The 22,341-nt window shown below is 39.0% G+C and overlaps 2 protein-coding genes across 2 annotated transcripts in view; one reads left to right on the plus strand and one right to left on the minus strand.

The window, feature by feature from the left end:
* Positions 1-22,341, plus strand: part of LOC309848753 (uncharacterized protein) — a 339,042-nt gene that overhangs the window by 184,091 nt on the left and 132,610 nt on the right. The window lies entirely within an intron of this gene.
* The window catches only part of LOC309848767 (ubiquitin carboxyl-terminal hydrolase 12-B-like), a 48,131-nt gene that overhangs the window by 17,670 nt on the left and 8,120 nt on the right, over positions 1-22,341 (minus strand). Inside the window, exons 2-5 of the mRNA XM_082700755.1 lie at positions 17,287-17,488; positions 9,049-9,278; positions 3,521-3,597; positions 3,319-3,402 (exon numbers count right to left, since the gene is read on the minus strand). Coding sequence (XP_082556881.1) covers positions 3,319-3,402; positions 3,521-3,597; positions 9,049-9,261 — 374 coding nt within the window. The 5' untranslated portion in view covers positions 9,262-9,278; positions 17,287-17,488. The remainder of the gene's footprint in view (positions 1-3,318; positions 3,403-3,520; positions 3,598-9,048; positions 9,279-17,286; positions 17,489-22,341) is intronic.

The following is a 22,341-nucleotide window of genomic DNA, read 5'->3' on the forward strand; positions in this document are numbered from 1 at the left end:
AATGCAAGTTATCAGAAGGGCTGACCATAGATCCTAGTAGAAAATGATTTCTGTACTGCTATCTTTCCATAAACCCACACACAATTTATCCTATAGAAACAGCCTAAAACCTGTGTGAAAATGTGTGTATGGGTAGAGGTATACATACAAAATATGTTTATCAAAGCCTTATAGCAGTGAAAAAAGGGAACAATCTAAACTATTAGATTGAGAAACTCAGTAGATTATGGCATGCCCATATAAAAAGTACTATGCAGCACCTCTGAAGAATGATGTAAAAGTATACTTTCACTGACACGTCTGTAATTTATTAAGGGAAAAAATTATAAAACTCTACATAGAATTCAAATCCATTTCAAGAATTACATGTGTACACACATACACTCTTTAAAAATCTAGGATATGCACAAAAATGTTAACAATGCTTCTATAAATAACGATTGTTAACTGATTTATACTTAATCTGTGTTTTCTAATTTCTTGACAGAGTATATGTATTTCCCACACATATTAATAAAAGATCTACCATTAAATACTATATTAAATTCACATGGATGTCTTCAAAACAAGCAGCTGGAGTTGCTGGACAATTTCTAATTACTCATGTCTGGCTATTTGTAATTCTGGATGAAGATCAGCTCATGCTCACAGATGCACTTACCTCCATGGAGCCAAAGAAGTTTATCACGGCACTCCTCTGAGCTACACTTAGTCCTCAACCAATAGTCTTAGGCACCTTCTACAACATTTTCAGGGTTAATCTAATTTATCAACCCCCATGACATAACCAAACTTAGGGGAGGTACTCTAATCGTCTTCACTAATAGAAGGGGACAATGAGTACTCTGTTTTGATTACTTGGGCCCATCACCTAAAACCTCTCCCTTCCTAATAGATACATGTGTCAAAATACAGATCAAAATACAGTCATTTAAAAATCTAAGTTCTTCTTCCTTTCATGAATGTTTCAGTGTAACCATTTAGGTAGGTAGGGCCCTCCAGGGTAGACATCTGGGCAGGCAGGGGAGAGGAGAAGACTGAGCAGAGCAGAAAGCATGTCTGTGCAATATGGAGTTGTGTGCACACATAGCGGTTGAGGGGTAAGATCAGTTATGGACAGGGTCACTAACCAAGTAAGTAAATACAGAAGGATACTGGGAACCAATTTGTACTGTCAGAAGGAAATTATGAATATTATAAAGGACAAAACTAGAATGAACCCTATGGTGTCGGCTGAAACTGTGGATATAATTGTGACTTCATGGTTTCTCAATATAGACAGATCCATGATAATATAGACAGGTAGACGTAAGCATGTGTGGAGTACATACATACATACACACACACCGTCCAGCTCTTTTCACTAGGGGGCTCAGGAACACAGACATCCTGGTATCAGTGAGCATACCTATATACCAAAGTCCTGCTTCCTAAACATCATCCTCCTCCTGTAAGAAAGCAGGCCTCCTGGGATAAATGGCTGATACCAGAGTTGGGGCAAGGAGAGTACAAGACGAGCACAGAACATCTTGTTACGCTACAAAGTGAAGGGTCACTCAAGAATATGGGACATGCCAAAAAGACATGGGTGATAGCTTGAAGGGGCCCCCACTGGCCGAATGGTAATGGAGCATAAAGCACTGAATTAAAAAAAAAAAAAAATCCTTGAGTCCATGCTGAGATTTAGAAAATGAAAAAAATTAGAAGTGTGATGAGGAATGGGCATATTTACAACCTCAAAATACCTCCACACAAAATACTTATGAATTATATAAATGCACAAAACCATTGCTTAACAGTGAAGACCTCTGGGAGACATCACCACGGTCAAGTGCTCAAACAGAACAGCACCAGTAACAGGATGGGCAGGAAAGTGTTAACCTCGCAGGCCTCAGACTATCCTTTCTGGAAAGGCCTGCTGGCAAGGACAGTCCTTGGTTAACATACGAGAATTTGGATTTGAGGAGTGTTCCCACCATTCCCTAAATGATAGGAGTGTCTCAACAGGCCTAAATTGTCTGGACAAACAATATGGTTTACACTCAACACCTCCTTTCATTCAGAGGGTCTAGAATTCTGGAAGACAGAGGGGTACCTACATGTCTGACCCTCAGTTTACAACCTTGGACACTAGGTCTGTAATGAGCCTCCGGGGGAGACGACACCTCCCCCATATCCTACTCAGTACTGAAGGAGGTTAGGTGTCTTGCGGGACTCCATGGCAATGAACTCTTGGAAGCTCCCCTGGCTTTCTGCTCTGCGGAGATGCTTTGCCATCTTTCCCTGTAACAAGTCTTGGCTTTGGGCCTGACCATACATGCAGAGTCTCGCGAGTCCTTCCAGTGTGTCTCAGGAGTGGGCTGAGGGACCCCACACGTGAGACAAATTGGAATCATGGATAAGAGGATACAATGAGAATAGAGCATCACCTCTGTGAGATGCCCACCAGAATACATAACCTGAACCTCATCATAAGAACACAAAGAGGGGCAATCGTTGAGATGAACCCAAAGAGGGACAATCTATAAAATAATCTATAATTTTCAAAAGCGTCGAGATTTTTAAAGCCAAGAAAAGACTGTTTCAAATGTAAAAAGACAAAAGAGACATGAATACTAAGATAACATGTCTTTCTGAACTGGATTGTTTTGTTCCAGAAAGGACAGTACTGGGACATCCGAGCTAATAAAATACCTTCCACTAGAACAGTTAACATGCCAGCGTGACTTGCCCCAGGGGGGTGACTATGGCAATAGGGAAACTTCCCTTTGGTGGGAAACAGCCACTCACGTGTTCATGTTCATACCTTACGTTTGAGTGGTTTTGGGTAAATAAGCATTCTTGGTACTGTTCATACAACTTTTCTTTGAGCTTGAGATTGTTCCAAAATAAAAAGTAAAATAATAAGAATGGTGATGACGCGATTCCATTCCTCGACACCAAATACCAAATGAGAGAGAGCACAAGATCCTAGGTGGGGCTAGCAGGAGCGACAGTAGAGGCGAGGAAAAGCATCTTCCCCACTCTTTCTCCTCACCAAGACCAAGTTTACATAAAGCATGCAAGCTCCAAAGTCAAGTATTTTAACTGTACTGGTTGATGATTCTTAAACAACTTTCATTAAGTGGAGAAAATCACTGGAGGTTGCAGAGCTGACTGTTGCTTACCCAGGAATAACTTAGTGAGTCTTAATTACTTAATGATAAAACTAGGCATTTTTATTCTGTAGATTTTCAGGCATAACTTTCAGCTCGGAAAGCCCATCTACATGACCCACTGCCAGAGAACTACTACCAAATTTTAAAAACGTTACATTACCGTTTGTGTGCTTCCTGTTTGCTGCGACATTCTTCACAGTAATATTTGTACTCACTGCACAGAGTTTCTGTGTTGCTGAAACCCCTGTGTAAAATTCAAGATAAATTTCTTTAGTCTATACCAGAAAACTGTGTATTCATTTAAAAGTACTCTAAACCAAAGATATTCATTAAACTTCCAAAATAAGTAACTCTCCATTTACCTTAAGCAGTGAGTGATCGATGTGTTTTGTTCCACATCAACAGAAAGGTCTAAAAAATCTTCATCTTTGCTGCTTATCTGTAAAAATAGGGAATTACCTCTGATTTCTTTAACTGTCAGTAAATCATTGTTCTGAAGTGACAGAATTAAATGCATTCTTTCTATTAGTAGTAGTAAGTACATGAAGAATTCATCTTCCACGAGTTCAAAAGAAATCTACTGGATCTGGATTATCCAAAAGGACACTGAGTAAAGGACTCTCAACACACGTACAGGTTAAGCAGCAAAGTCCACCTGTGACTGATACCCTTTCCAGCAACGATGAGGATGGGAAATCACATCATTTTCCAAAACCTTGGTATTATGGTGAAACAAGAAACAAACTGCCCATATATACTAATTCTTAAAGAAAACACGGGCTAAGACTAAATGGGGACACTTGGCAAAGGGCATCACACCTGTGCTGTTTTATTATTCAAGGAAATAATTTTGCCTAAAATGCCAAATTACAATCTTCACTGACAACCAAATTATAGTCTTCATCGATGACCTCCTTTAATCCTTCTTCTTCTTCAAAAATAAAATCTAACATAAAGTACTGTTTGAATTATGGGTAACTCATCTGATTTAAAAAAAATTCAAGTTATTACTTATTCATTTGAATTGGATTAGGACAGAACTTCAGAAATCAATTTTCCTAGCTCTTCCCTTCAAAGACTCTATGCCTAATGTTAGCACACAACAGGAGATCTCTTGACTGTACCTCTCACACACAAGGGCTATAAGCCCAGTGCAGTAAATGCCTTCCTGCTTCAACAGTGCATCAATTTTATAAGATCAGCATCATTAACTTGTGACAGATTACGTGGCTGTACATACTATGTACTTACACAAACAGGAGTAGCTATGGGTACCATGTACGTACATTCTAGGGACACCATGAGGGAAATGACCTGGATCTCAAAAGATTCAGTGAAAAAGAGAATAAGAAAGACTCGTCACAGAGGAAAGGGAACGTGAGGTCCTAAGGAAAAAGAATCAGCCCATTTTGGGAGGAAGAAGGGTAGGATGTCAAGGGATAGTATGGGACAGACAGGCGAAAGCCAGACTGAGCAGGGCCTTATGTGTAGGCTAAAGAGAAATAAAGATTAGAGAGTCTGGTGTTTCTCAAAATGAGGTTTGTGGTTCTCAGGCACGGCCTCAGGGGTCTTCATTTTAGATTTTGATCTTTATTATAGCATACAAACTTTGACATAACGATTGTTCTGGATCACCTGGATATATCTGAGTTACTACGTTTGGATTTACAGTTCTGTTGGTACTGGGAAACTACCAAGTGGGGCAGTATTTAACTCTTTAAAGTGTCTGGTTGTTGCTGGACTCGCCCATTCTAACGTCAGGTCACACCCAGGATGTGGAAGACTCAGTAAAGCCCTATAGGCTAGAGATGTGGGTGGGGAGTCATTAGCACAGGCGATAACAAAATGGAACATGACCCTCCCAAGGCAGAGCAACAAGCAGCCCAAAACAAAAGCCTGGAGGAAGCCCACATTTGAAGGATTAATAGCAGAAAAAGAATGGGACCAGAAGAAAGCATCAAAGAACAGAAGAACACAAGAAGAGGGTGCCATTACAGAAACCCAATCTTCTACCAACTGGGACATTAATCACTGTGTTACTAACATCTGCCATATGAACTCTGTCTCCCCGAAGCCCACTCTGAATCTGCACAACTCCGTCCCACTCCCACCTGGATAGGTCAGCTCCACTGTTGTCCAACTCCCACAGACTCATGCTTACTTGAACTACAACATACTGTACTGGAATTACCTATCTGTTGGAAGCCTGCAAGCTCACCTGTGAGCATCTTGAGATCAGAATTGAGGTCTTACTCATCTTCCGCCAACCTCTACCCATCTTCGACCTGGCATAGTTGGTACTCAAACAGTTGTACGAAACTAAATGAAGAAATGCTAATATATTCATTCTGAGAAATTCTCAATTTCATTCCTCTAGCTGAACTTGATAAAGGCATGGTACTAATGATCATTTACTGAGACTGCAAGAGGGCGATTGAGATTTTGAGGAAATATTCTCAATTCATACCCTTAATTCTTATGAGACTATCTGCAAATACATATTGCAGACCACAGGAGGACCTAGCTAGCGAGGAATGGGTGGAAGGATCACTATCCATCCATTACAAGTAAAATTAATAAATATTTGAGCAAAACAAGAATGGGTGATATCACTTTCTCCATCTAATCCTCACTCCCATCATCCTCAGTCTGTAACATAAACTTCAAAGACCTTATATCACAGTATCCCCAAACCCTCCCAAATCTACTTTGCCAGCTTCACCTATTACTGCATTTCTCAACACGCTAAACAAATTTAACTATTTTCTGTTTTATCGAAGAGGATGAGTTATACATATCTTCTAACACAGACCAAACTCCATCATATCAAACATCAAAAGCATCTGTCAAGTTCTCTGATTGTACCTATTATTCCAACCAAACCACTGCTCTAATAATTGGACAATATATTTACTTAGAGCTCAGCTTAATAAAATTCTTCTTTATAAGATCTACAAAACTTGTGTTAAAAAACAAATGGAGTTGGTTAGATAGAATAAATATGAGTACTGAGACCAATTCCTGCCATCAAACATTGCCCAAACTCTTACTACAATTAACTAATGGCTGCAGCAGTGAGCAATAATCCTTACTCTAACCCAAAAACATCTTCACAGCATGTTAATATATTTAAACACTCAATTATACCTCTTTCACTTGATGTGAGAGAGGGTCACCAATAAAAATGTATTTCCACAAAAGAATTTTCTTTATTACTACCGTGTCCTTCATTAACTAAAATTATACTACTGACAACTATAATTTTCCAAATGCCTGATTATAGTTAAACAGATCAATGCATAATCAACAGTCAATAGATCATTAATCGGTATAGGTCATGGTTCTATTTAAAGACCCTATCTTTTAATTCATGGTGGAACCAAAACAGTCACCATTTGCTTTGAGAGAGAGAGAGAGAGAGAAAGAAACTACAATATTACTTACATTAGAGCCAAAAACAAACAAACAAAACAACCCCACTCATCTATACAAACATAACAAAATAAAATATGTACAAGATCAACATGAAAACTACAAGATGATTTCTTTCTAAATCAAAGAAGATGTAGATAAATGTACAGTCCATGTAAATGGACAGTTGGACTCAAGACTGTGAAGACGCAGTTTTTCCCAACTTCATCTACAGAGTCAAGGCAATCCCCTTTGAAATCACAGCACACTATCTTGTGGACAATGCTAGTTTTTAAATATTGTGTGATTCTACGGTTTATATGGAGAAGCACAAGGCCCAGAGCAGACAAAGCAATAGTCATCATAACTTGGGAGGCAGCTGAATGGATAAGTGAATCAGTGAATGGATAAATTGCAGAATATCCACATCATGAAATGTAATTAAGTGAAAAAAAGAAATGAGCTACAAAGCTACTTCTCTATGATTCCAAATACACGACATTCTGGAAAAGTCAAAACTATGGAGGCAGTAAAATGATCAGGGGTTGCCAGGGATTTGGAGAGGAAGGAGGGATGAATTTGTGAAACAAAGGGTGAAACTACTCTGTATGATACTTTAATGACAGACACATGTCATTATACATTTGTCAAAACAGATGGAACCCCAGAACAGGCAATACCAAGACTGAACTCAAAATATGAACTACAGATTTTAGTTAATGTGTCATGGGGCGCCTGGGTGGCTCAGTCAGTTAAGCGGTTAAGCATCTGCCTTCGGCTCAGGTCACGATCCCAGAATGGATCGAGCCCCACATCTGGCCCCTTGCTCAGCGGAAAGCCTGCTTCTCCCTCTCCCTCTGCCCGCTGCTTCCCCTACTTGTGCTCTCTGTCCAATAAATAAATAAAATCTTAAAATAATAATAATAATAATGTATCATTATCGGTCCATCAACTGCAACAAATGTACCTCATTAATACCAGACATGAATCATAGGGGAAAGTGGAAGAAAGAGAGAGAGAGAGTTGGGAACATTCTGTACTTTCTACTCAATTTTTCTGAAGTCCATTAATTAAAAAATACAATTTCCTATTGGCCTCACTCAACATACTAGGTATGTTAATCTGATTTAGACAAACAAGTAACCATGCTATTCTTCCAAACATCCATAAAACATCTGTCTTATTTATCTTGCTTGTGAATTCTCTTTTCCAATGGATGATGCTACTCTTCTGTGCTATTAAAGACTAGTTGTAGAACCATCATAGTAGGACTGGACCTGAGTGGATGCTAAATGTTGCGGGAGATTCTGATGAACAAGATATTTGTGTCTCCCCACAGACTGCCTTTACCAAGACATAAAAATAAGACATTATCAACCAGAGAAAGTGAACAACACCTTGAATGAGAGATCAAAATTTGGCCAACGAGAGGCAGACGGATATTGTGTGCCCACACGTGAGACCCTGAGAAAGACACGTTAACTGAATCACTCCAGCCAAGAATGCATACCTGCGTCTCAGTTAGAAGGAAACATCAGATAAACTCATTATGAGAAATGTTAGATTTTTTTTTAAAAAGGACATATTCTTTAAAAATGTAAATGTCTTAAGAAGGTAATGATACTACGAAAGGACTGGGCTATCTGACCCCACATAAAATCCATTTTCAAGCTTCTTCCCTACTGCTCCGCTTTACGAAATATCCAGCAGTGGGTATTTCCCCCTGCTTGAGTGTACACAGTATGCTTTAGTTTTTATTCCAACAATCAACAATAAACATAACTGCAGGAAAAGGGAAAACAAATTAATGTACCTCCCTGACCTGTAAGTTTCTTATGGACTTAAGTAAGACACAGACGAACAATTTCCAGAACATGATTCTATGGCCTCTTACACAGAAATAAAAACAAATACAGTTGACCCCTGAGCAATGAGGGGGGGTGACAGGTACCAAAACCTCCTACCCACGCTGCCACTGTGGAAAATCATCTGAGTCTCCAAAAAGCTAACTATAAGAGCCTTCGGTTGACCAGAAGCCTTATTGATAACATAAAACTTGATTAACACACACTTTGTGTATGTATCATAGTATGTATTTATAATAAAGTTAGCTACAAAAAGTGTCGTTAAGAAAATTATTTTTAAAAACCTCACATTTACAATACTATACGTATACAAAAAAAATAAAAAATAAAATCTACAAATAAGTGGACCCATGCAGTTCAAGCCCCTGTTGTTCAAGGGTGAACTACGGTCCAAACCGCAGTAAGTATTTTTCGGTCAGCTCAGGTATCCACTGTTTATAAGCAGCATTACTACAGAGCATACCAAGTATGAGAGCAAGTACAGCTTCGATAATTCATTTATGCTACACCTAAGAAATTACCACCTTCATGTTCATCTCTCACACTCCATCTCTAGGAAGTATTAATAAAAATGAATTAAATCTGCTCTATACAAAATTTGATGACATACTTACAGTTTCACAAGTAAGACATCTGGTTTCATTTGTCAGTGTTCGCTGAAAAATCTCGTGAACCCACGTTGGGTCTGGTGTGTTGTTGTTGTTCTCATTGTCAATATTACCGTTAGGTAAACGGCCATTTTGTTTCTCCTGCTTTCTTTCTTCTTGTAAAATATCAGCAATTGTATTTAGCAGGTAATTTAAGAATTCATGGGCATCTTGCTGCATGTAGTTGTCAAAAAGTTCTAAAAATAAAAATATATTAGAAAATTACTTCAAAATTAATAACCTGATTAAAACTAGATGGAAAACAAATATCCAATATTCTATCAGAACTAAATACAAACGTCTGGTATTGTCAGTCATGTACAAGAAACAGATTATCTTTCACAAAAACATATGACTAAACTTGGAGAAAATACAGTTAAGACAAATGAGGATCTTCTTTTTAAAGCAACAATATTAAGTGATCCACGAGAATTGTGGGCCATGCATCCTAGGGATTCAGTCAGAGGTGAGGCCTGGAACCTGGAACTTTCCAAAGTTCCTCCAGGGGACTCGGATCTGCAGTCAGGTATAGGAAACATCGGTATCACAAATGATCTATTCAATCCAGATAATCTCTAAAAGTGAGATTTTGTAACTCTGTGAAATGTTCCCTGTAACTACACAAATGAAAAAAGATCACCGAAAACCAGTCACTAACATGAACTGCTTTATACCCAGCACTGGACATCACACCACTGAAACTGAAAGGTAAGGACTTCACAGGCAGTGTTGCAGGTGATCTTTTAACAACTCTGTGACTATGTTATTGTCATCTTCCAAATGAGGGAATGGGATCAGAGAGGGAAAGTCATGCGCCAGGAAGTGGCAGGCCCAGGACACAAAGCAGGCAGTCCCCAAGCAGCCCAGCTGCATACAAAGCAGCCTGCCCAGGGAGGCCCTGCCCCACAACTGGCACCTGTTGCTCAGCGATCACACACACTGAGAAGACCTGGCCAGCAATATTTTACCTTTAGATACTCAAGGCACATTTAATAAATTCCAAAGATATCACAGCTGACATTTTTCAAATAAAAGACAACAAATTAGGAACAAAACTTAGGCAAAGTCTAAGATAAAAAGAACAAAAAATTACATTTTAGAAGAGCTACAGTTATGACTGCATAAAATTAAGTTTCTGTGCATTAGAAAACACTGAAAAGGTTTAAAAAAAAAACCCATAAAAACTATTAACAGCTTCAACACATAAAGAGCTTATACAAAAGGAAATACCAAGTGTGGAAATCAACAATTTATAAAAACAGAAGTCAAAAAGTTAAAAAATGTGAGAAAATGTTCAATCTATGGTAATCAAAAAGGCCTTGATTTTCTGGTCTGGAAAACGGAATACCATCTTCTTTTGCAAAGTTACTGTACAAACAGAATGGGAACTAGTGAAAATGTGGATTTGGGAAGTACAGTCAAAACAAATAAAGACTCATTTCACTCTTGGTGTCAAAAAGACCTGTAAGAAGCCTCAGATGTAAGGTGCAGCTGCTCGAGCAAGACTGTCCGCATTCCTAGGATGGTTCGACCTTTCATTACATGTATGTCACAGGCAATTTATTAAACCTCCTTCTTGGAGTTCAAGTCAAACTCAATAATACTAATGCAGTTAGAGCCACTCCCCACTTCTCTTCTTTAAACTTGTCCTGAGGGATTTGATTAGCCTCCAACAAGCCCTTTATGTTTAAGAACAATGAAAGCCTTGAGTCCTGAGAGATACTGCATTAGCCTATGTGGCGTTAACATTTAACTGATGATAATTTGGTATTGTGTGTCCAGTGTTTTTTGCCCATGAGGGTCAGATCCAAGAGACTGTGACACCATTCCCCATCCCCTGTTGCCGCCAGAAGTCTGTGTGTCACTCCCGACACTGACACAGCTCACTGCAAAACCTCCCAGCTGTCTACTCTATCTTCCTGAGACAAACCAAGTCATGGTCAGAACCCTTAGATGGTTCCACCGCTGGACGGGTCTAGGCAAGGCTGGGGTAACTGAAGTCAATCACCTTTCACTTTGCCTCTCAGTGCAATGATGCCTCATCCCTGAAAATACTAGTCTACCTCCCAACCCCACTCTCCCATCCTCTATTACTCTGAGTCGTTTATTGTTCCTTATTTCCTTCCTCATCCTTGAGATTTTCTTCTTTCTCAACCCTTTCTGCTGTTCCCTCCAGAACAAGGTTCTGTTCTAAACTCCCCATCTTTTCAGCCTCTGGCATTTTTGAGCTCCCTGCAGGCACTTCTAAATCATTACACTTTGCTTTGCATATGAAAAACTCACCCTCAGTCAAAAAACCTGTTAGGTCTGGCCATACTACCCTGAACCTCCTTCTTTCTGTGGTCATCTGTCAACTTCCCCTCACCTCCTAAAGGCCTGATTCCTGGCCTCTTTGTCCATCCTGACTCCTTCACCAACCCTGACACTTTGAGTGTCTGGGCAGCTTCTAGAAGTGTACAGGACACCCTTAAAAGTCCCCTTTTTATCTCTCACTTACTCATCTATCACCAGGTCACAAAAGAACCACCCATGTCTGCTAAGAAGGAAATAGGCTAGAGTTGATTAGTCTTCAAGGAAAATACGAACAAATTGGAAAAGTCAGCGAGGAATCTAAAAGGAAGGATAATGGGAGAGCACCATAAAAATATTTTATAAAAACTCTAAGGGCCTAGTTAAAGTGAGATATGAACAATTTACTCTATATGCTGGCTCTCTGTATGCTGGCTCAATGCCACAGTCTAAAGTAGTCTCTTTCCCACGAAATCAAGTTTTTTGTAACCAAAGTTTTGTTTTTGTTTTTTTTTTTTAATATTTTATTTATTTATTTGACAGAGATCACAACTAGGCAGAGAAGCAGACAGAGAGGAGGAAGCAGGCTCCCTGAGGAGCAGAGAGCCCAATGTGGGGCTTGATCCCAGGACCCTGGGATCATGACCTGAGCCGAAGGCAGAGGCTTTAACCCACTGAGCCACCCAGGCATCCCCTAACCAAAATTTTAATGAATGTATTTTTGCCATGAATATTTAAAATAAACTATAAAATTAGAAAATAACTAAAAAGATATAAATTTTAAAACTTCTGGTTAAGAAAAAACAATAAACAATAAGAAGTCTCATTTTTTTTCTGTTAGAATTTATTTTAGCATCTATGCATGTTCTCAAAATAATTTATAAAGCAAAAATGTGCAAATACTTTTGCTTTTTCAAAACTTGAAACAACTTTTTTTAAATGTTGTTCTTTTAACATAGAACAAAGGACTTCACATGCACAGACATACCTCAACTGACTTGAGCACTCTGGAAATGAGATATAAAGTAAACCAGAAAATAATCTTAAAGCATTTTGTTGAAATATTTAAAATAATTTGCAGTCCATTTTTTTATAAACACATTATGTAAATGTTCCAGACTCTCGCTATGCCTGAGTCGTCAATACAGATTTAAAAACTTCAACCAGCACCACATAAACAGCAAAACAACATCAACTAAATGGCCACAGACAAGACCCATAAAATGGAGTACACTTAATTTCTAAAATCTTGGATTCCTTATGGTTTGCTTTCTTTTCTGCTAAGTAGCATGATGGGAAAGGTGGGCTTCAAAGTTGCTTTGGCAAATTAAACAAATTCACTCATTCACTCACTCAACTCATCAAATATTTAGTAAGCACCTACTACGTGCCAGGAACTAGATTACATGCTGGGAATACAATGGTGACCAAAAACAAATGGCTTCCCCTCATCATGGAACTAACAGTCTAATGGGACAAATTCATTATTAAATAAATGAATATGAAAGGTATAAATTATTGAAGTCCCAAATAGCTGCAAAATTAATGCAAAAAAAAGGGGGGGACTAAATCAACGTGTAAAAATGTTATGTGTTCTTCATAATTCAGAAATAGTTAGCTTTCATTAATACAAAAATCTTTTACGCTCTTTTGGAGAAACAGGATTAAGATGAACATGGAAATTATTCACTCACATCTATTTAACAGGTGTTATTTGTAATAATTTCCACACTTAAGGAAGACCAATCCTTAAATATATATTTTCACATATTTATATCAGTATCTCTCTGCATCACCTGAAGCATCGCTAAGCACATACAGGTTTCTTGAGAATAAGGATCTTTTCTGTCTCATTCACTGCTGTATCTCCAGCACCCAGGACAATGCCTGCCACATATTTGGATGTGCTTGGCATTGTATGAATGAACGAACGAACGAACTACCAAATGAATAAACTACCAAATGAACAACAGGGGCGGAAACAGCTACGACAACATGGGAAGAAATCTGGGCCCAAACAATAGCGTGAACTACCTGTGCTGTTAAGACCCAGTGAGTCAGAGCACACAGCTACACGTGCCAGCTGATGGGACTTTCAAGCCCCCCAGAAGTGATCCCAAGCCAAGTCACTGCTAGGTAGCACACAAGTAGCTCATCAGTCTGTGTTTTGAGTCTTCTAGAATGGTAGAGTGGCTATGGGAAGTTGGCAGTGTAGAATGGAGGGCTTTACTTCTTACCTAGGTTAGTGCAACAGCCTCCTGGCTGGCTTCCTGGGCTGTACTCATGTGACCCATGCCGGCTCATGCTACCACACCACCCAGCAGCCAGATCAAAACACATCACCCACCTGCTCAGCAAGCCTAACCGCTCACCATGGCTTTCAAATTAAAGCCCAAGTTCTAGGCCCTTGCCTTTTTGCTCTTACTCCACTCCAGCCACATAAATATTCTTGTCATCCTTCAAGCACTCAGGGCAACTGCAATTTTGATTCCATCCACTTGGAACGAGTTTGGCTCGTATTTTCCAATGGCTTCTCACTTCAACTCTCTGAACTAACATAACTGATCAACTCCCTTTCCACGTTTTTTTTTTTCATGGAGATAACACATTAAATTACATGACTATTGGTCCTCTCCACTAGTTCCTGGCCGTCAACAGAAGCTAAATAAATAATAGTTAATCAATTCAAACTTTCAGCTAGTTTCCCATCATTAGGGAGAACACATTTATGGAGCAAGTCTTATCACACTGTAAAAGTTCTATGCTATGATTAGGGAACATGAAATAAAATTTTGAAACCAAAAATCCATTACTGAAATTAAAACAGTTTCTTCCCAAGTAATATCGAAATGATTAGCTATATAAAGTATCAGTGGTTAACACAATATGAAGCTAATATCGACTGCAAGTACAAAACATGACGTGTTTATTTACAGCATACCATGGAAGAAAACTGGTTTAAGAACAACAATCCAACAGTGAAAGTTAGTGGAAATTCTGAAATGGACAATATCCATTTTCGCCAGAGATTTAAACAAAAACAAACAAACAAACAAACAAAAACCCCAGCAAACATAAGGTCAGAAGGAGAGTTAAGCATGGATAGTCCATTAAATGCTCTTTAACTTGTATACTCTCCTCTACAAAATTATCAGGAAAAAAATCAAAAGGCAAAACTGTACTTCATACAAATGCCAGCAACATCAAATAATAAACATGCTTTTTTATTAAATACTGTATCTGAGGTATAGAAAAATGAAACAAAACTATGAGAGGATAAGTTTGGAATATTCACTCTGGAATCAATTTCATCAAACAAAAGAAGTCCACTGTAAAATGCACTCTGCCTAAACATTTAAAAAATTTTCAGAAAATACTGAATTATTAAAAAAATAATAAACACTGCAAAAACATTCCAGCTTTGACAAGCAAACGTATAAAGCCACAGAAACACAACTTTCAAAACACAGTAACTTGAGCTCTGTGTGCAGCGTGACTTACTGTAAATTTAAAAAGCCACTGCTCACTTCAGGACCATAGGCATGTACGTCCACCCAAAGTCCCCTGCTGGAACCCTAACCCCCAATGTGCCGCTCTTTGGAAGTGGGGCCTGGGTAGGACTTTTAGGTTTTTAAGACTGGGATTAGTGTCCTTTTAGGAAGAGACATGAGCAAGTTTGCTTCTCTCTCTTCACCATGCAGGGCACAGCAAGAAGACAGCCGTGTGTAACCAAGAAGACAGCCCGCAGCAGACGCTGAAGCTGCCGGCATGTTACTCCGGAATGTCTCAGCCTCCAGAACTGCAAGAAACCCCAGGCTATGGTACTTTTGTTACAGCAGCCCAAACTAAGAGCACATACAATAGATTAAAGAATAGGGTCAAGGGACCTCCGTGGCTCAGTGGGTTAAAGCCTCTGCCTTCGGGATCAGGTTATGATGCCAGGGTCCTGGGATGAAGCCCTGCACCAGAGTCTCTGCTCAGTGGGGAGCCTGCTTCCTCCTCTCTCTCTGCCTGCGTCTCTGCCTACTTGTGATCTCTGTCAAATAAATAAATAAAATCTTAAAAAAAAAAAAAAAGAATAGGTTCAAGGGGCGCCTGGGTGCCTCAGCTGGTTAAGCATCCAACCCTTGATTTTGGCTCAGGTCGTGATCTCAGGGTCGAGAGACCAGGCTCTGCTTCTGAGCCCAGTGCCCAGCTCCACGCTCAGCAGGAATTCTACTTGAAATTCTCTTTCTCTGCCCCTTCCTGCCCTCAAATAAATCAATCTTAAAAAAATAATAAGGTCAAAAAAAATGCACTATTCACTGAAAAAGAAAATACTGTGTATTCTGTGTTTCATGTTTCTGATGCTGACCATTTCTAAAATACTAACAAAATCACTGAGAAAGATAGCATGTTCAAGTACCATGTACATCAATTTTCTACCAAGACAAAATCCCTGAAGTTTCATACCAATACAGACAAAATAACTTAAGGGACTTGAATCACTCAGCCAAACTCGAACAGAGCTGTATTTGGTGTTCTTAAAAACAGAAGATACTACACAGATTTCTAACTTAAGGAAATGTTTGGCTTTCATAGGGAAAACACAGAAAGATTTGTTTTTGTGAATGAATGATCAACTGCTTTGTATCTGTTTACAGAGGAAATGAACAAAATCTTTTAACAGGTGAATCAGATTCAGGAATAATAGCCTACTGCCATGTTATCTCAGTGTCTTCTTACACAGGAAACTGGATATGACCCAGGCTTATCTCAATTCATGGGATAATGAACAGTGTCCACGCAGTTAAGGACAGCATTATTCAATGGTGTGTTGGGTAACCAATCTTAAAGACGTCTCAAATATTATTTCTGTGGGCATCTTTTGGTAATAAATCAAACTAAAAATACCACTCAATTTTATTTCCAGAATGATTAAACTGGCTACATCAAACAAAACCCAGAATTCTACATGTGATTTAAATCCTGCTTGAGGGGCGCCTGGGTGGCTCAGTGGGTTAAAGCCTCTACCTTCGGCTCAGGTCGTGATCCCAGGGTTCTGGGATAGAGCCCCGCATTAGGCTCTCTGCTTGGCAGGGAGGCTGTGTCCTCCTCTCTCTGACTGCCTCTCCTGCCTACTTGTGATCTCTGTCAAATAAATACATAAAATCTTAAAAAACAAAAACAAAAACATAAAAACTGATGCAAATTTTTAAAAAAATAAATAAATAACTCCTACTTGAATTTTCTTAGGTAACATAACACAGCAGACAGAGTATGCGACTTAGATGGCAGAAACGTGTGAGACAAATCTAAAAGAAAAACACTGAAGAGAGAAACGAGAAGACAGGCTTAATCAGTAACTATTTTAAAAAGGGGGTCAGTGGAGTTAAAACCACCTACACCTACCCTAAGCCAAAAAGTTTCTGGAAAGCTTTTTAGCCTCTATTCTTTGCAGGGCTAAAGTGGGAGAGATCACATGCTCTCTAAATCAGGGTAGTGTAAAGATCCAATGGGTTAACAGACGTGAAACAGACATGAAGCAGACATGAAACAGACATGCTACTATAAAAACAACAGATAATGGGAGGAAGCCCCAACTTTATTCTCCATAGAACAGCCAAGCAGGCAAAAATAAATAAAAATATAAGTAAAATAAAATAAAAAATTTATCATTTCTCATTTCCTGGCATACAGAATGTAATCTTTGTAGAACATACTTCCAACATTAATCATACCTCATATTAATTACTGTGTGATTACCTCCCTCACTGAACTAGCACTTCCTTCAAGACAGGAAGGTCAGCTTTGGTTTTTCCATGGCTAACGTACTTTCAGTCTTAGAAGATGCTCAGTCAGTGCCTGCTGAACTGTGGTGTGCTATTATTTACCCTTTCTGGTACGTAAGAATACGTTCAGAAGTAGAAGAATTACCATTTTCCTTCCGTAATCTTGTTATGAACTTCTTAGGAGGAATCTTCTTCAGAGTGGCTATGCTATGGAAGAGGTCTGCTAGGCAGGTAAGAAGGTTCTCCTTCTTCCTAGGTTGACTCTTGTATGCTAGAACTTTTTCCCGAAATGGACGACAAAAATAAAGTGCTTGAAGAACTGAATTACAGTAGCAGGTATTCCCAAACTAGAATAGGAAAAAAAAAAAAACCTTGTTAAATATGGGGCAACACATTTTCAAGAGAATGAATTTCCATGTATAGTTAAGAAAACAGAGAGAAGATAGGGAATTTATGGTCCTCATAAATTACAAGGTATCTGAGAGTAGAAATAATTATTCTGTCTGCTAATCTGCCATTTGAACATTAAACGGATGCTCCAGGCATTGGTTTCAGGTTAAAACAGAAAGAAAATATATGCACTAAATTTGGCCTTCATGAAAACTAATTTTAAAACTATACAGTTTAAACAGTAAGAGTAATTAAAAATCTTAGACTTCTTTATAATTCTTTTTTCAATTCCCATTGTTACATTGTAGATATTAAGCATTTCATATATTATACATTTTAAAATATAACTATCAAAAATTCTTTTGAAAAGACACAAAAGTGAGGTTTTCTATCAGATTCTTAAGTGCCATCAAAAAATAAAAACAAAGGGTCCCTGAGTGGCTCAGTTGGTTAAGCGTCTGCCTCCAACTCAGTTCATGATCCCAGGGTTCTAGCATTGAGCCCTGCATCAGGCTTCCCTGCTCAGTGGGGAGTGTGCTCCTTCCTCTCCTCCTGACCCTCCCCGCAACTCCCCCCCACCACCCACCACTCATGTTTGCTCTCTCTCCAATGAATAAATTAAAAAAATCTAAAAAATATTAATAATAAAAAGCAAATAAAATGAGAACCTCTGAAATGTTAGATTAAAAATTTTCAAGGGCACCTGGGTGGCTCAGTCGGTTAAGTGTCTGCCTTCTGCTCAGGACATGATCCTGGGGCCCCACATTAGGCTCCCTGCCAAGCGGGGAGTCTGTTTCTCCCTCTGCTCCTACCATCCATCCCCCCACACTGTGTTCTCTCTCAAGTAAATGAATAAATAAAAATCTTAAAAACAACAACAACTTTTCAGTATGCTAGCACAACCACCACTGAAATGCTAAGATACCTGCACATCACTCTTGATATATTACAAACAGACTTCAGGTGCATTGAATCCTCCACATGAACCGACTTCTTACCAGCCGTGTGTAACTACAGCCTACTGAACTTTAACGTCCTCCTCTTTAATAATGGGGGGAAATAATCCTACCTTAGGAGACAATGACACACAATTTGATCAACATTCATTGTCTTCCTTTTTCCTTCCCACTAAGACACACTGGTTCCCAAAGCGAGCTGACAAAACACCCATACGTTGATTGATGAGGACATGGGGAGACTTTGAATGTGGAAGAAGAGGGAAGAGGACACTTCTCAAAGCACTACCAGGCAGGGAGGTCACATCCTCACTAACCTAAAAAGCCTAGGCAGAGGAGACTGTTTTAAGGGGCAGTGTCAAGGTGCCTGGGTGGCTCTGACGGTTAAGCACCGGACTCTTGGTTTCTGCTCAGGAGCTGATCTCATCATGGTATCAGGCTGTGGGATCGAGCCCCAATTCAGGTTCTGTGCCCAGCGGAGAATCTGCTGGAGATTCTCTCTCCCACTGACCTACCCAACCCCAACTTGCACACACACTTTCTCTCTAAAAATAAGTATTTTTTTTTAAGGGTAATGTCAAACACATCCACAGACATGTACATTTACTTATATTTAAAAACCAGGAAAGATAAATTAAAAACTAATAAAAATGGTTATAGAGAAAGAGGAAGAGTAGAGAAGAATCAAAGTACCTTTTTAAAAATATTTACTTTGCACCAATCTTTTTTTAAACTAAATTAAATCGAAAATATCTCAGAGGAAAAAAAGAAATTCCTAAAGCTGAAAGGAAACATAGATCAGTGACACCTAAATGTTTATCCAGTCCGTGGGAGAACTACACAAAAAATTAGTTCGAGCAACTTTAAAACATGGAGTTTTTACTATCCATGCGTATTGAAATAGTCTAAGAATAAAAAGAAGAAATCTTTCTTTTAACAATTTCTTTTTTTAAGATTTTATTTTATTTATTTGGCAGAGATCGCAAATAGACAGAGAGGCAGGCAGAAGGGGAGGGGAAAGTCTCCCCACTGAGCGGAGAGCCCAATGCAGGGCTTGATACCAGGACCCTGAGATCATAACCTGAGCCAAAGGCAGAGGCTTAAACCCACTAAGCCACACAGATGCCCCTTAAATTGGAATTTAAAGTATTAGTATAAACTCGTGTTTGTGTATGTGTGTGTGTGTTTGTGTGTGTGTGTGTTTTCAACTTCTATCCACTGAAAGGCCTAGCAGCAACAAGTTTCCCTGGCACACAGATTGTAGTCTTTAAGAACCTTTTTCCCACAAAATGGAACTAGGATGTCTTACAGATATGGCTACACTAGGTCTGGGACAAGAAATATACAAATGTAGATCAGCCTGGAATATATTTTGTACCGATTCAAGAGCCAAATTTCATTCAAAAGAAATACTGCAATTGATAAAAAGCACATTAATCATATAAATATTTATGAACTAATAATGATATTTTATAAAACCTTTCATTAGACTCCATGGATGCTGTAAACTCATATATAAAAGGAGAACATCAAAGTTTTATCTTGTTCCCTCCCTCCCCCCAGCCGCGAGAGCTAGCACATGAGCACGGGGGTAGAGAGTAGGGGCAGAGGGAGAGAGAGAATCCCAAGCAGGCTCCACACCCAGCATGGAGCCAGGCAAGGGGCTTGATCACAGGATCCTGAGATCATGACCTGAGCCAAAATCTAGAGTTGAATGCTTAATTGACTGAGCCACCCAGGTGCCCCTTATCTTGTCTTTTTTATTTGAGAAAGAGAGCATGAGAAGGGGGAGGGTCAGAGGGAGAAGCAGACTCCCCACTGAGCAGGGAGCCTGATGGGGGACTAGATCCTGGGACTCCAGAATCAAGACCTGGGCCGAAGGCAGTCGCTTAACCAACTGAGCCACCCAGATGCCCCTTATCTTGTCTTTCTTGTAAGAACTATAATTCACAGGGAAATAACGAGTTGATGAAGAAGGTCCAGCTTATAGAATAAATCCAGCTAATAAATTAAGAAGAAATGACTACAAATAATGGAGTAGGAAATAATTATCAATGGATACCAAAAGCGTTAGTGGCTGATGGGAACTTGAAAAACTATCTGAAGCCCCAGTGCACTACAAATTAAAAATGAACAGCCAGGACGCCTGGGTGGCTCAGTGGGTTAAATCACTGCCTTTGGCTCAGGTCATGATCTCGGGGTCCTGGGATCGAGTCCCATATCAGGCTCTCTGCTCAGCAGGGAGCCTGCTTCCTCCTCTCTCTCTCTCTCTCTCTGCCTGCCTCTCTGCCTACTTGTGGTCTCTGTCTGTCAAATAAAATAAATAAAATCTTTAAAAAAAAATAAAAATAAAAATGAACAGCCAAACCTTTGTCTCTTGCAGAAATATGTAGCAACTCTTAGGAAGAATTCCTGTCTTAAAAAACAAAAGTACTACATTTTTTTAAACTACTAAATTTCAATCACATGTCTAGACCTATCTACCAATTTACAAGATATTTAAGGAACAGAGAAATGAGTTAAACAAGACCACAAAAAAAAAAAAAAAAAAAAGAACAGAACATGAGGCCCAATGAGAATATATGATTTTTACATTCCTATTGCTGGTCAGAGCCAAGAAGTGGTTTCCATAAAAACAAGTGCTTTGAAGGCTTTCTAGGTAAATGCTAAAAGAAGTAGATGAAAAGGAGATGATGCATTGGTACTACTGATAAATGTAACTCTGGATATACTTTAATAAAGCCTATCCGGGGGCTAAGTACACCTGCAGTAGAATCTACAGTATTACTGAGATTAATTTACCGATTATTCAGTATTAATTAGTCTGAAAAATACCAGTATTTGTATCACAGTCTAATGAAGCTAATGACCAACAAACTACGCCTCTGCCATCGGAGAGAAGATTCACTCTCCATCACTGGACACTTCTGTTAAAGAATAAGCAACAGGGATTTGAATGACTTCCGCAGAGCAGGTAAAAGCAAAAGACAGCGTTTCACAGTATATTAGAAAAATTTATAATAAAGGCTGACCATATTATAAAAAAGAAGCAAATGGAATGATAAGCTACGGAACCAGAGGGAGTCTATTCTTTTGTACAGAATGCTGGGAGGTAGACTCCTGCTCATCTTCTGAACATAAGGCAATGAGTAACATTATAATCAGTTCTCTGGGGTCTTCTCTTATGGTCTTGCACTGATCTTCATCAATCCCATTAAAGAAAAATCAAAGCTTGAAACTACTACAATTTCTCCAGAACAAGCAGTAACTTTCGATCTTATTCATAACTCTGAAAATTTGTCTTCAGCTTCCCTGACAGTAACTTTCCTCCAAGTTCCTAAAACCTAAAAATGTATCTCTCTAGTGTGTAGCTTTCATGCAAAAGATTGTCTGCGATGATTTCCCCCACACTCCTGTTTCTGAATGCTCAATTTCCACAAAAGACATTGCTTTAAGGGTTGAAACCTACCCTATGTCTTCTCAGCTTGTTTTGAAGATCAAAGGTATAACCAGGTTCAAAATAAAGGGAAGCAAATTTTTAAAAGCCACCACTCTCCTCAAGGTCTGAGCATTGACTTTTTCAGTTGCTTACTGGACACAATGACATCCTCTACTGCCTTTTGCTCCTGGTTTTAAGATAAATGCCCCCTCCACAAATCTTTATCATAGCCCCATCACTAAGATTATCTTGAACACACATCCCTAATAAATACAAATAAAAATTATATGGTTCATCATATACATGAAAATACACTTTTATAAAATGTAAATTTATATACATAAAAATATACATTACATACAGTCAGCCTTTCAACAGTACAGGAGTTAAGGGTGCTAACCCCTCACATAGCCAA

The sequence above is a fragment of the Mustela nivalis genome (assembly GCF_964662115.1).
Source record: "Mustela nivalis genome assembly, chromosome: 15".
In the NCBI taxonomy this organism is placed as follows: Eukaryota; Metazoa; Chordata; class Mammalia; order Carnivora; family Mustelidae; genus Mustela; species Mustela nivalis.